Source organism: Bos taurus, chromosome 13 (assembly GCF_002263795.3).
Source record: "Bos taurus isolate L1 Dominette 01449 registration number 42190680 breed Hereford chromosome 13, ARS-UCD2.0, whole genome shotgun sequence".
NCBI classification, from domain to species: Eukaryota; Metazoa; Chordata; class Mammalia; order Artiodactyla; family Bovidae; genus Bos; species Bos taurus.
This window is the reverse complement of record NC_037340.1, coordinates 58,765,908-58,779,884: the sequence shown is the minus strand read 5'-3', so window position 1 is coordinate 58,779,884 and position 13,977 is coordinate 58,765,908. Positions and strand designations below refer to the sequence as shown.

At 57.5% G+C, this 13,977-nt stretch overlaps 1 protein-coding gene across 11 annotated transcripts in view; it reads left to right on the top strand.

Annotated features, from left to right (window-relative positions):
• The first annotated feature begins 6,384 nt into the window (after positions 1 to 6,384).
• Positions 6,385 to 13,977, top strand: part of RBM38 (RNA binding motif protein 38) — a 124,625-nt gene continuing 117,032 nt past the window's right edge. For 6 of the 11 annotated variants that reach the window (XR_009496788.1, XR_009496787.1, XR_009496786.1 and 3 more), the window contains exons 1-3: positions 6,386 to 6,805; positions 7,559 to 7,688; positions 8,166 to 8,220. Coding sequence is in view for 7 of the 11 variants with exons in the window: in XM_059892678.1 (XP_059748661.1) it covers positions 6,569 to 6,805; positions 7,559 to 7,688; positions 8,166 to 8,220 (422 nt within the window). In the remaining 4 variants the exon portion in view is untranslated. The other 5 variants (XR_009496789.1, XM_059892679.1, XM_059892681.1 and 2 more) reach the window with 3 other exon arrangements.

The following is a 13,977-nucleotide window of genomic DNA, read 5'->3' as shown; positions in this document are numbered from 1 at the left end:
GGCTCTGCTTTGGGAGGCAGGGAAGGCATCTTGAGCAAAGAGATCGGGGACTGTCCCTGGGCACTGAGGAGCCACAGAAGGAGCACACATGGGAGGATTGCCAGGTGCCCACCTCCTCACCTGGCGTGTGTAGCCTGGAAACTGAGGCATGCCCGGTGAAAAAGTCAAAATTGCAATTGTCGGTATGGGACATGAGTTTGAGCAAACTCCAGGAGATAGTGGGGGACAGGGGAGCCTGGCGCGCTGCTGTCCATGAGGTCACAAAGAGTCGGACACGACTGGGCGGCTTAACAACAACATTCAGTATGAGGACGAGCTCGGCACTCTGTGCATGATCCCAATTCAGCCTCGCTGAAGACTTAGGAGGATGTCACTGTCATCTGCCCATTCTAGAGCTGAGGAAACTAAGGCCCAGAGAGGTGGTGGCTATGCTCTGTGCAGTGCAGCCTGCCCTCTGCCCAAAAAGAAGCGAGAGGGACTTTCACTAATTGACAGGGACGACCAGAGGAGCCCAGGGGGCAGGTTACTCTCTGAAGTTGAAACAGCAGGGACCAATCCATGCCCGAATGACGTACAAACCTCTCTTGTGCTTCCTCTTTTGGTTCCCTGCCTCAGTTTTTTGTTTCAAGGTTCCTTGGGCCCCCAGTTTGGGTGGGGGAGGGGGTGCAGGTGGCTGCACCCTGCCCCTCAGCTGCAGCCCAGCTCTGAGATGGAGATGGGGCTGCCCAGGCTTGACTCCACAGGAACATCCTGTGGCTCACATCTCCGTTAAGATAAACAGGCTTTGGGGATCCCTTCACGCCCCCAATCTCAGTCCTCTGGAATGTGTTCAGTCACACAGTTGTTACTCCACTCAGCACATCTTTACCGAGTGCCTTCCACATGCCAGGCCCTGAATACATGGAACCGAACAAAGTAGCCAGTAGCCTGTCCTCCCAGAGCCACCCTCTGGTGGGGAGATGGTCCACACAGAAGCAAACAGATGTATAAAGTAGGGTTGGGAAGGGACCGGAGCTTTTGAGGGATGCTGGAGGAGAGGCCTGGAGGGAGTCTGAGTCCCAGGCCCTGGGAGCATCTAGTTCAGCGATAGCAGATCCAAACACCAGGCTGGCTGCCCTCTAGGACAGGCTGGGAACAGAGGGTCTGTGTGGATCCTGGGGCTGCAGCCAGATGCTGCCTCCAAGATGCAGGTGAGGATGGGAGGTGGGGTCCCAGCCTGACTGCTTGCTGAGTACAAGGGCCCAGACTCAGGAGACAGCCAGGAGTGGGCAGGGGAGGTGGGTGCTATCAGTTTCATTCCCAGAGTGGGTTGGGCAGGGAAGAACAGAACAGGATATAAACCAGCAATGTTCTAAGTAAAAGGATGCTTAGTTGGACTTTTCCCTAGCTGAGCAGCTGAAGCCCAGGGAGGTACAGGAGTGCTTCCCAGTCCTGGAATGACCCTAGGGAGCCCCAGTACCCTTGTGTGACTCAAGGTCGGTTATTCCAAACCACGAGTCCCACGGCCACGATTCCACCCACCCGGAGCTCTGGCTTTCTCTCCCCTCCAGCTGTGCTGGTCTCCCGGGGCTGCTGCAGCGTCTGACCTTGAACTGGACGGCTTAGAACAACAGAAATGTACTCTCATGGCTCTGGAGATCAGAAGTCCAAAGGTAAGGTGTCGGTAGGGCCGTGTTCCCTGTTAAGGCACTCAGAGAGAGAACTCTGTTCCCAGTATGCCTTTTTCAGAGCTGGCTTCTGGGGTTGCCACCAATCACCGTGTTCTCACCTTGCAGGCACATCACTCCAACCTCTCTGCCTCTGGTGTCACATGGCCTTCTCATTGTTTGTCTAAGTTTTCATATAGCCTTCTTATAAGGACAACAGTCATTGGATAAGTCCCCATACAACTCCAATATGACTTTGTCTTAAGTGGACGATAGTACAAAAATCCTATTTCCAAATAAGGGCACGTTCATGAGTACCAGGGACTTGAATGTATTCTTAGGGCACACAATCCAACCCACAGCAAATACCCACACCCAGGCATGGCCTCAGACAAGGGCCAACATTTCCAGAGGAAGGGCCTGAGTCTAGGACCACCACCTCAGCCCAGGTGGCCGCAATGAGAAGCCAGCACATCAGAACTAGAGAGTAGTTTCTGCTCGCCACAGCTAAAGAAAGCCTGTGCAGCAACGCAGACCAGCAAAGGCATAAATAAATAAACAAAAATGAAAGGCCTTCTCTAAAGGCTGTGAGAGGACAAAAATAGGATCATGGATTGGCCAGCCATTTGCTGCTCTGGGTGGTGTTGAGGAAGTCACTCAGTGCCTCAGTTCCCTCCCTGTGACAAAGGGTGTTTGGAGGTTAAATCACGGCAAAAACTCTGCCTGCAATGCAGGAGACCCTGTATTGGGTAGGGAAGATCCCCTGGAGAAGGCAATGGCAAGCCACTCCAGTATCCTCAAAATGCCTGGGAAATCCCATGGGCAGAGGAGCCTGGAGGGCTATGGTCCATGGAATTGCAAAGTCAGACATGATTGAGCAATTAACACGTTCACTTTCACACTTTCTAATATATAAATTACCCAGTTCAGGACCTAACCCCAACAGGCATTAAAACACTTGACCTTTATTTTTATTAGTGGTGTGGGAGGATTAGCCACATAAAAGTGCCCAGCACTCAGAGGTTACTGCATCAGTGATGGCGCCAGGATCTCCTCCTGTTCTGTTCTGACTTTTCACATTCGGTCACCTGTGCCCTGTGCGCCGATGGCTCTGGCTTTCATCAATCCCCTAGAGTCCTAACTTGCTTCTAGAGAACACCTGTGACTCTTCTTTGCCCTTGTCTCAGCACCTGCCTAGAAAAATTTACCTAAAAGTAAATATAGTATTCATTCATTCACTTTCTCTCTAAAACGTAAGCTTGGACTTGTGTGCGGGTGGAGGGAGTGGGGGACATTATTAGTTTCCTGCTTGCAGTCTTCCTGGGGTCTAGAACCCTGCCCGGCACCTAACAGATCAATAAGTACGTGTTGGGAGAAGGGGGTGACACATGGGGACATGGGGCCACTCGACGGGCGGAGAGATTGGTGACGCAGAAACCTAGGGACCGGAGGATAAACAACTGAATGAACCATGGCTGGGCATCCGAATTTTTTAAAAAAAGATGCCCCATGCCCTCTTCCGGGCAGGGCGGGAGCGCTAGGGGCCCGCAGCGATCCTGCCGGACACGGGCGGAAAACGTCGGGCACGGGTTCTGCGCGCTCTGCCTTTCTAACCCCGTGTTCCCGCCCAGGGAGGCCGACCACCCGGGGTCTGAACCCTCCTGATCCCGCGGCCTCAGCACGTGCTCAGCAGACGCCGGCCGCCCAGGGCGCAGCCTCACTCCCTGCGGCGCCCCTCCCCGCGCGGCCGCTCAATAGGGAGGGGCGCGGAGTGGGCGGGGCGGGCCAGCCCGGGCGGTGCTGGGACTTGTAGGACTTGTAGGCCTAGCCGCCCGCGCCCTGCCCCCGCCCCCTAGAGGCCCAATCACGGAAGGGGAAACTGAGGCCGGCTGAAGGTATCCAACGTGACGCGCGGCTGCAACATGGCCGCCTTCCCTGGCCCAACAAGTGTAGATGACACTTTAGCAAAGTTTTCCAAGGGAGCGCTGAGAATCCTTTCTCTGGTGGAGAGCTCTTCTCGGCTCTTTCCTTCCACCATGCATTCATTCACTCAACAAACTTTTCCTCGGCGGACTTCTGTTTGCCAGACCATACAGCTTGAGGAAAACATCCAAGACCCCACCTCGCAGGGGCGAGAGAGAACTTAAATCCGCGAATAGGGGACCAGGGTTTGGGGAGGTGAAAAGTGCAATGAAGGGATAAGAGCAGGCTAAAGGGCAAGTGGTGTGACACAGCCCTGAGGCAGGAGTGGGCCTGGGGAGCACCGAGGACAAGACGAGAAATCAGGGGAGTCAGAAAAGTGTGTCCCCAGGGGACTCCGTGAAGACTCGGGGCTCCATTCTCAGCCGTCAAGGGGCTGAGGTGGGCGTCTTGGGGGAAGCAAGGATCAGAACAGTGGGTGCCTGGGGGAGAGTGGGATTAAGGAGTGGGGGGTGCTTCAGGCACAGCTGGTCTGGGCCCGGGGTCAAATATAGCCTGACAGAGAATGTACTGGATAATCGCAAAGACTAGTAAACACCTCGCCTGCCTTCCTGTGCCCCTCAACCCCACTTTGAGCAGTGTCAACTTTTAAAAAGGTGCACGACTAGAAGCTGAGGATTGTATTTTATTCAGTGGGCTTTATGCAGACTCAAACCCTGGAAGCAGTTTCTAGGATAGCCCAGAGAGAGTGCTCCTAAGCGTGAGAGAGTGTTCCTAAGCGGTAAAGGAGGGGCCAGGATACAGGGAGTTTTATAACAAAAACCCGAAAGTCGAACATCAAAGGATTCTTGTGAATTAAAGAAAAACCAGACAAGTTAATGAATTTAGCACTTTCATATGCATGCAAAGATGCAAAAGTGTGGGCTTATGGAAATTATTCCTTTGATGTGCACCTTAACCATCTAGGATCAGTATCCTGTCCCAGCCCCCCGCCCCCTCCCCCAACCTGAATCGCCTCAGGGTGTAGTCAGGTGGCTACAGTGGCTGATGGCTTAATGTCCACTGCACAGGACACCCCAATGCTGGTGCTTGGACATGTGGAGGGTTTGAGACCCTCAGGGCCTGGCTCTGCATAGCCGTGTGACCCACTGGTGGGGGATGCTGGTGCGGGGGCCTTGGGTTCAGTGCTCTGGTCAGACAGGAAGTTCCTAGTAACTTTGAACAAGCAGCCTTGACAATTCTGAAGCAGGTCTTGCTACAGAGTCCCAGGGGTGGGCCTGTCCCTATGGTTGGGGAAGGGACAAAGAGAATAGCACTGCCCTTTATGTTTGCTTTCCCCTAGAGGTTGCCGACAGAGGGAGGAATCCCGAGCACCGAGATGGACTTTTGATGAGGCCAGAATTACTTCCCCTGCCTAGTCACCTTATCATAGGGGCTCTGGGGACCACTCTGGCCACTCCTGGATGGTAGCACCATGATTTATTTCCTAATGGGTAATATATCGTATAGTTAAAAAGCAGAGATATTACTTTGCCGACAAAGGCCCGTCTAGTCAAAGCTATAGTTTTTCCAGTAGTCACATATGGATGGGAGAGAGTTGGACTATAAAGAAAGCTGAGTGCCAAAGAATTGATGCTTTTGAACTGTGGTGTTGGAGAAGACTCTTGAGAGTCCCTTGGGCTGCAAGGAGATCGAACCAATCAAGCCTAAAGGAAATCAGTCCTGAATATTCCTTGGGAGGACTGATGCTGAAGCTGAAACTCCAATACTTTGGCTATCTGATGCAAAGAAGTGACTCATTGGAAAAGACCCTGATGCTTGGAAAAATTGAAGGCAGGAGGAGGAGGGGACAACAGAGGAGATGGTTGGAGGGCATCACTGACTCGAGGACATGAGTTTGAGCAAGCTCCAGGAGTTGGTGATGGACAGGGAGGCCTGGCATGCTGCAGTCGATGGGGTTGCAAAGAGTTGGACACGACTGAGCGGCTGAACTGAACTGAACCCGTTTATTTGTCTTGTTCATAGCGGCTTGGTGGGGCTAGAGTGTGTTCTGTGCATTTCTGCATTCCCCACACCCTAATAAATATTCCTCGAATGAATTATATTCGTGTATATAGATCACATACCACACTCTAAAATTCCTCAAACTAATTATTTTCATGTATATAGACCACACACACACGCATACCCACATACACTCTCGACAAACGGGGCTTCCCAGGTGGCTCTAGTGGTAAGGAACCTGCCTGCCAGTGCAGAAGACATAACAGATGAGGGTTCAGTCTGTGGATTGGCAAGATCTCCTGGAGGAGGGCATGGTCCAGTATTCTTGCCTAGAGAATTCCAAGGACAGAGGAACCTGGCAGGGCATAGTCCGTGGTGGTCACAAAGAGTGGGACACTACTGAAGCTACTTAGCACCTCTGCGTAAAGACAAAAATCATTTCACCTTCAATATGTGTTGTACTGGAGGTAGCACTGGGAGAAACGCCGACTCACTAAACACGATCTGAATCGTGTACATCTGATTCGCTAGACTGCTTTCCACGAGGAGAGGAGCCCGGAACCCAGCGAGCACGGAACAGGTGCCCTAGAAAACCCGGATGTGCCCCCGCCGCAAGTGCGCGCCTTGCTCCAAGAGCTTCCCCACCGCACGTGCGGCGCGGTGGGGTGGGGCCTGGACTACGCTTCCCGGCGCTCCTCGCGCGCCCGGGGCGGGGCGGGGCTGAGGCTGGAGGCGGGGTCGGTGTTGTAGGGCGGGGCCTGGGCGGGCCGGGGGCGGGGCCGACTACAAAGCCCGAGGGGCAGGCGCTGAGGCGCAGAGTGCTCGCAACGCCGGCTGGAGAGCAGCGCAACGCAGCGAGGAGCGTACGGCGGGAGCGGCCCGCGCGTGGACGGGCCCGGCGGCTAGACCGGCGCCCCTGCTGCCCCGCTCGCACCCCCACCGTCCCCAATGAGCGCAGCCCCACGCGGCCCGGGTCCGTAGGCGGCGGGGCGCCCCCCATGCTGCTGCAGCCCGCGCCGTGCGCCCCGAGCGCGGGCTTCTCGCGGCCCCCGGCCGCCCCCGGCGCCATGCACGGCTCGCAGAAGGACACCACGTTCACCAAGATTTTCGTGGGCGGCCTGCCCTACCATACCACCGACGCCTCGCTCAGGAAGTACTTCGAGGGCTTCGGGGACATCGAGGAGGCCGTGGTCATCACCGACCGCCAGACGGGCAAGTCTCGCGGATACGGCTTCGTAAGTGGCCCCGCGGCCGGGAGCGCCCGCCCCGCACTTATCTTGGCCGGGGCGCTGAGTCAAGCGGCGGGCGCACGCCAGTCCCGAGCGCCTCCCGCCGGCTCGGCACCTGCTGACCCTTCTCGGGCTGCAGCCGGTCCTGCCCCCGTCTCCCTGCCCCCACGCCACGCCGGCTTAAAAGGGAGAGCCGCTGTGTTCAATTAGGACTCTTCTAAGTTTGTGGAGAGGTTTTGGGGACAGCCGGCTACTTTTCGGCACTTCCTGGAGCAACAAGCGAGCGAGGAACAGGGCTTAACCCTGGGGCTAGGAGCCTTTGAACAACTCGTGTATTATTTTCCACCAACTCCCACAGACATCCCAAACAACCTAAGTCCGAGTTGGCCTGAAGACACTTCTCTTACTCCTTTTCTAACTAGGGTGTCCCCAAACCCCTCCCGTGAGGAAACTGGTGGTCCCCACGGGCCGGGTAGGCCAAGCCAGGACCCCTCCCTCCCTTCGGGTTTCGCTGTCGTCCCCGGGCATTGTTTTTGCCCTTCAAGGCCGCGTTTCTTAGCACTTGAACTCGGAAGGAGGAGCTGGGGTCCAGGGGCGGCTTTGGGGTTAGGGGGCTTAGGCTGGACGGGGCTGGGCGGATGCCTTGGGTAGCGGGCACCTGGGGTCAGGGGAAGTAAATGCCGGGGTGCCTGGGCTCTAGAGCCCACTCTGCTTCCCTCGCCTTCCGGTGAAGCCCCTGATGCCTCTGTGCTCCTCCAGGTGACCATGGCCGACCGGGCAGCCGCAGAGAGGGCTTGCAAAGACCCTAACCCCAACATCGATGGTCGCAAGGCAAACGTGAACTTGGCCTATCTGGGTGCCAAGCCGCGCAGCCTCCAGACGGGTGAGAGTGCGTGCTTTCCTTCGCTGTGCTTCTGGTTGCTATATTCAGCCTCGGTATCTGTGGGGTGGAGGAGGCCCCCCCCCGCCCTGCACCAGGAGTAGCAGTTGGCTGTCATGTGCTCCAAGAGAGCCGTCACAGGGCAGTCATCCCCCAGCTCGGAAGTTGAACCCCTTCCTCCGGCTGCGTGTGCCGGTGGGACAGGGCAAGGAGGGCAGGTCGGCAAGGAGGGCAGGTCACCCACTTGTCAGCTGTCCTCACCGGAGGGAGGAAGTGGGTCCCAGAGCTGGAGCTCCGGAGGGCGCAAGCCCAGTGGCTGCTGCCCCTCAGCTCCATGGGCCCCCTTTGGCTGGGAGTTCTGGGGTTCAGGTAGAGGTGCCCGGGAGGGGAGAGGAAGCTGTTTACCCTTTTGGATTAGAGGTGGAGGGCTGTGGGGGTCTTCCCTGGGTGAGGCTGGGCCCCTCCCTAACTGGTCTCTCATTTTAGGCTTTGCCATCGGCGTGCAACAGGTGCCCCCTACTTTGATCCAGCGGACTTACGGGTGAGTGGACGCGGCTGGCTGGGGCTGGGGGGCGCACAGCTCTTGGAGACTAGGCCAGGGCGCCGTGGGCTTCCTGGGTCTCCCCGTGCAGGTGGCCCTCGGTCTGAGGGAGCCTCTCACCCCAGGACCGCTGACCCCCCGGCACTGGTGGCACTGTCTGTAGCTCCCTTTCTCTGTCTGAGACCCGTCACTTGCTCCAGTCTTTCAGAAGCGTGATCGTGTTGTGGGAGTGGGAGGGATTCAGCTGGGAGAAGGGAGAGAAGGCAGATTGCATTTCTCTGCCCCGGCAAAGGCCACACTGAAGAGAGATGGGGAACATGCACTCTGGAGCCTGTGGGCTTGAATTCAGGTCCTGGCTTCCCCTTATTGGTTGTGTGCCTTGGGTTCCTCACCTGTAAAATGGGGTAGTGATAGCACCTCTGAGTTCTGTGGGTGGAGGCCAGGCAGGTAGGTGAGCATGCTGGAAGTGTTTGCCGACCAGGAACCGGGCCAGGCTCTTCTGAGGGCGCCTCTCTGACCTGCTCCAGTGCCCAACAGATGGTGGCAGCAGGTCACTGCCAACCGGTCTGGTGTTTGTGAAGCTGCAGCAGGTGAGCTGGGATTAGGGCCAGATGTCTCCGCCCAAGTGGGCCAGCCTGTGGGCCTTTTGTCTAAGGTGCTTTGGAGTAGCGTGTCCCACCCTCCTCCACCCGAAAAGGGCCTTTTTTTTTTTTTTAAAGCATCTAATAAGGCCTGGCAGCTGCTTGGGAAAGGACACAAACTTTAGATGCACAAAGGAGCCTGCCGTACTGGCCGACTTCTCAGCCCCATGATTGATGTCGGCTCTGTGCCCTGGTGTTGGGAATGTGCTGATTACGATGAGGGGTTTGTGTTGGGGGGCCATTTATAGAACAGGGAGCCCCTTTTAAGATGGTAGAACTTCTTAAGCTTATCAGTGATCAGATTCCAGGCCCTGTGTTTTGTGTTGAAAGTTGCAAATATGTGTGTGTGTATCTGCCCCAGAGGCTTGATTTGATTGCTCACCTGGCTCGCTGGGGTGGTGTGGACCAGGCTTTGGAGCAGGTTGGGAGCTGGACTCGGGCGGCCTGGGCAGGTTGGCCATGATTCGAGGCTCCCGGCCCTGACAGGCAGTCTCTGGCTGTCCAGGGCCCCCCCCGCTTGTGGGTCAGAGACCGTGTGTGAGCCCAGTGCCTTGTGTGTCCTCCTGGGAGGAAGCCTGGAGGGCCGCCGGGAGCAGGGGGCTCTGGTTTCCTTCCCACCCTGGGATCTGCTTCATCTGTGTCTGTAGGCGTCTTTGAAGGTGTTTGGGGACACCCCCATCTTCCTGCTGTCACCCAAGTTCTTCCTGTTTGGGTTCAGGCCACACGGGGAGGGCGTTCCTCACTTTTCACAGTCCTGGTTCTGTTTCCTGGGGCAGGGGCTGGGACAGGGGCTAGCACTGAGATCCAAGTGTGAGCCTTGAGCACACGCAGCTCTCCTCTGCTTAAAATGCCTCTGTGGCTTTTTGCTTGGGCCTGGGCTCTGTTGTGACCCATTACAGCTGCTTCTGGGACTGAGTCTCAGAGTCCTGATATTTGGGACTGGAGCCTGCGGACCTGGGTTCAGATCCTGGCTTTGTCACTTTACCAGTGGGGTCCTCCTTGATAAGTGATGTCACCTCTTCCTGAGCCTTCCGTTCCCTCATCTGGAAAATGGGAATAATAAGCACACAAGGCCGTGCTGGCTCAGGGGGCGAGGTGCCCCACACCCTCGTGGCACTTCTCTGAGGTTGGGACGGACATCATCCCTCCCTCATAGGTGGGGAAACAGGCAAAGAGAGGTTAAAAACAGCTAACGGGCTGAAGTGAGGGGACTTGAACCTCCACAAGCTGGCTCTGGCCCCGTGCTCTCAGCCCCTGCTCTCTGGGGTGGGAGGTGGGCAGGGTGCCCAGACGGTTTCCCCCATGGTCCTCAGAGCGCCGCCCACGGTAGGGTGGTCAGGGGTCACTCTGATTTCACTGCCACGTGCTCCTGAGTGCCGGCGACAATGTTTTGTAACTGAATCTGCTGGCCAGCCATTTAAGACCCATGACGACGCAGAGGCTCTATTTGTTGGTTGCTGAGGGGTGGAAGGACAGTCGACAAACAGGGACAAGGAGTCGGAGGGACAGTCCAGCTCTGCGTTTTCCAGCAGCTGGTGGATTGTCACCTCCCACCAGGCCGCGCTGAGACCCAGGGGCAGGGGGGCCTCGGCCAGGCTTTCAGAGTCAGCTGTCTCTTCCCAGCGCCTGCCCGCCTGGCTGGAGACTTAGGCCGTCAGCGTCCCTTTTGTCTTTACAAACAATCGGGCCTGGGAGCCCGGTCGGGCCTGACTCAGCGGTCAGTTGTGTCAGCTCCAGGCTGGCAGGGAGGCCTGGGCAGCCCAGGGTTTGCGAACCCGTTAACCCCTCTCCTGCCCAGCGGAACTTTCCCCAGGCTTTCCAGCCCCACTCCTGTGCCCGGGGCAGCTCCAAAGACCCCAGACCCCCACTCCCAGGCTCAGCCACTGCGGAATCCTCGCCTGGCCGGGTCATAAACGTCGATGTGGGAAGATTTGCCAAAGGACTTTGACATTCTGTTTTCTGCTTGGGTTCCTCCTCCCTGGTTTATCTTTTCTTCAAGAACAGGGTCTTTCAGGGTCTATCTTGAGTGGGACATTTCTGTCACATTCATGACGGCTGAGGCTTGGGTCTGGAGAAGACTTCTTTGGGAGGTGGCAAGTGGCCAGTCCCAGGGGGAGACAGCTACAGCCAGAGACCACCCTGCCGAGCGTCCCACTGGGTGGGACAGTCAGCAGCCTACAGGCACGGGTCTAGGCAGAGTGTTGGGTCTGGCTCGGAAGGGGCTTCTTGGCTGGTGTCAGGGCTGTCTGACAGCCAGCTGTCTGTTCAGGCTGGGCCTGAGGCCGGTAGGAGCTAAGGTGTGTCCTGGGCCCAACTACACTGGGAGCCTCTCCTTGGGGTATTTTTGAAGGGTTACCTGTTTGTCTAGGTTTATCTCCCCCCGCCCCAACTTCTTAAGGGGACCTCACTGTGGGCTTCATACCTGTCCGCCATGAGCCCCACTCAGTGCTGGGGGCAAGCCAAGCCCTCGGGCCCAGATGACAGGACAGGGTCTGGTGGCCATTGGGTGTCAGGCAGGCTTCGTGCCAGAGCGAGGCCCCGGGAGCCTGACCAGGCTCGGGGTCAGGCCCACCCCCTTCTCCCCTTCTGCAGGGTGGGGACTGTGTCAGTGCCACCTTGCAGGGCTGAGGGGAGATGGGCCCGTGCCTGTGTGCAGAGCCGCGCAGTGAGGGCCTGGCCCACGGAAAGACAGGCGCACAGTGACTCATCTCACAGCGGCTTGGCCACAGTCTGTTGCCCCTTCCACCTGTGCAGGTGCTGGGTGTGGGGAAACTTGCCAGAGCTGAACGTGCATGGCATAGGCACTGGAGCCTGAGTTGGGGGCTCCAACACCCTCTCTCCTTCCCCGAGGCCCCAGCACCGCTGTCTGGCCAGCTCTCAGACAAGTCAGAGCCAGAACCCCCAGAACTGACCAGGGCCCAGGATCTCCTCCCTCGGCACCTGCACACTCCATTTGGCTGAAGGTTTCCGGGCCCCTGCTCTGTCTCTGTGATGGTCCCCAGTGCCCAGGTTGAGACCCGCTGCCCTTGTTGTCATCAGGTCGTGGGTACCTGCCCAGCCAGGGGGTCTGAGTGGAGTGCCTGGGTCCCCAGAACGGGATGGGGGGCCACAGGGTGACAGGATGATGTCTGTTTCTCAAAAGCATGGAGCACGCGGGACTGGGCAGAAGGGAATGAGCTGTTCCCAGAATGCTTTGTTCGTTAAGTATTTATTAAACACCTGCTGGATACTTTGAAAGACGTGGTTGGTTCTCTGTCTCACTTTCTGGCAGGGATGCCAGACCATTAGAAATCCGTCTGCACATGTGATGGGTGCAGCTGGGCAGAGCAGCTGGCTGGCAGGGGGCCTCGTGGGGGCAGGACAGGCCTGTGTCGTGATGTAAGGGTAGGGAGGGTGATCTGCGAGTATGACAGTCATAGACTTGCACCCTGTGCCACCCCCAGATGGTGAAATCAGAGCAAGGCCTGGAGCCAGCTAAGAGCAGCATGCCTGCTATGGACTCCTGGGCTTGGTGGCATGTTGTGTTATGAAACATCACCACTGGGGACACTGCAGGGGGCCTCCTGTACTATACCTGCAGAGCCTTGTTATCTCATGATATGACATAAATAAAGCCAGGGGTAGTTGCAGTGCCTAGAATAGGGGTCAGCACCTGGGCGGGGGGCAGGGGGTGGGGGGCCAGCACCTTGGAGGTGTGGCAGGAAGTGAGGTCAGAATGGAGGCTTTGCAGGAGGGCAGAGAGGAAGCCTGTACCCTCCCCGTGTGGCATCACATGGCTTGTTTTTACTTTCAGGGTGTCTGGGGTGGTCCTCCCCCTCCCCACCCCGTTGCTTCCTGTTTGGCTCTCACTGGAGCGAGGCGTGGGCCGGCGCGTGGCCCTCCCCGCGGGCGCCCGTGCACACCTGTTGTTTGTCGCCGTCTGCTGTAACAGACACCGGCCTCCGGGTGGTTCTTGGGTTCTCGTCCAAGGGCGAGCTCCCCGCCAGCCGCGCTGGCCCTGGCAGGAGGGACCCTGTACTGAGGGCTGCAGGGCAGAGGCCTGACCACGCTCAGGCTGACACGGGCATCCTGGCCCCATGGGTGGGTAGGAGTGTGGGAAGGGGAACTCCCAGGTGGGCCAGGCCCTTCATGCTGCAGCTGGAGGAGGCCATGTGAGGAGCCTGGGAGCCCCATGACTTGCCTGGGTGACCCTTTGTTCTTGTGATGACCTTTTCCTCTTCAAGTCTCCATTTCCCCGGCTGCTGCGTGGATGTGACGAGCACTCTGCAGAGTGCTGGGGGGGCACCTGGATCATTCTCCTGACCCCTCTCACGTCGAGGGTGGGGAGGAAGCCCTGCTGTCATTCATTCAGTTTGTTCAAAGGACGTATGCCGGTTTGTGGCAGCTTGGGATGAAGGGAGCCCTGATCCTGCTTGTGATTACAGGACTTTCTTTGGCAGAGGTGGTGACTGGTGCTCCTGGGGGGAAGGGAGCAGCTGACGGGAGGCTGGTATGACCGGTGGGAGGAAGTGGGAGATTGAGGGGAGTCACGGACCCAGCAGGGTGGCCTCAGCTCACGTAGGGCCTTAGTGGTCCAGTGGGGGTGTTTGGATTTTACTCTGGGTCATGTGGGGCTACCGTGGGCCCTGAGCATGTAAGAGCCGAGTCACTTGCATCTTTAGAGCCTCTCTGGCTGCCGGGTGGGCATGAGCCACGGGGGGCATGGTGGCCGCCTGGAACAGCACAGGGGTGTGGAGTTGTAGGATTCTGTGTACATTTAAAGAAGTACATTTAAAGAACGTGCGAAAGAAGGGAGTCCCAAGAGGATTCCAGAACATTGGGCCTGAGCTCATGGTGGTTCAATTGGCCTTGGCAGTGAGGGGAGGCTGCAATCTAAGGGGAAGAGCCGGTGTTTGGGCTTGGACAGGTTCTGGTGATGAGGCCAAGCCAGGGCCTGGCACTGCCCCACAGGAGATGCATTGCACCTGCTCTGATCCAGTGGCGACAGAGAGCCTGGAGGCCCCGCTCTGGGAAGTCCTGGGGGCCCTCCCCGACCTAAGAATCCTGAATTGTACCCCAGCAGCTGCTGACTTCTCCAGCCCATCAGGCCAAACCTCCAGAGAACAGAAAAAGTGAA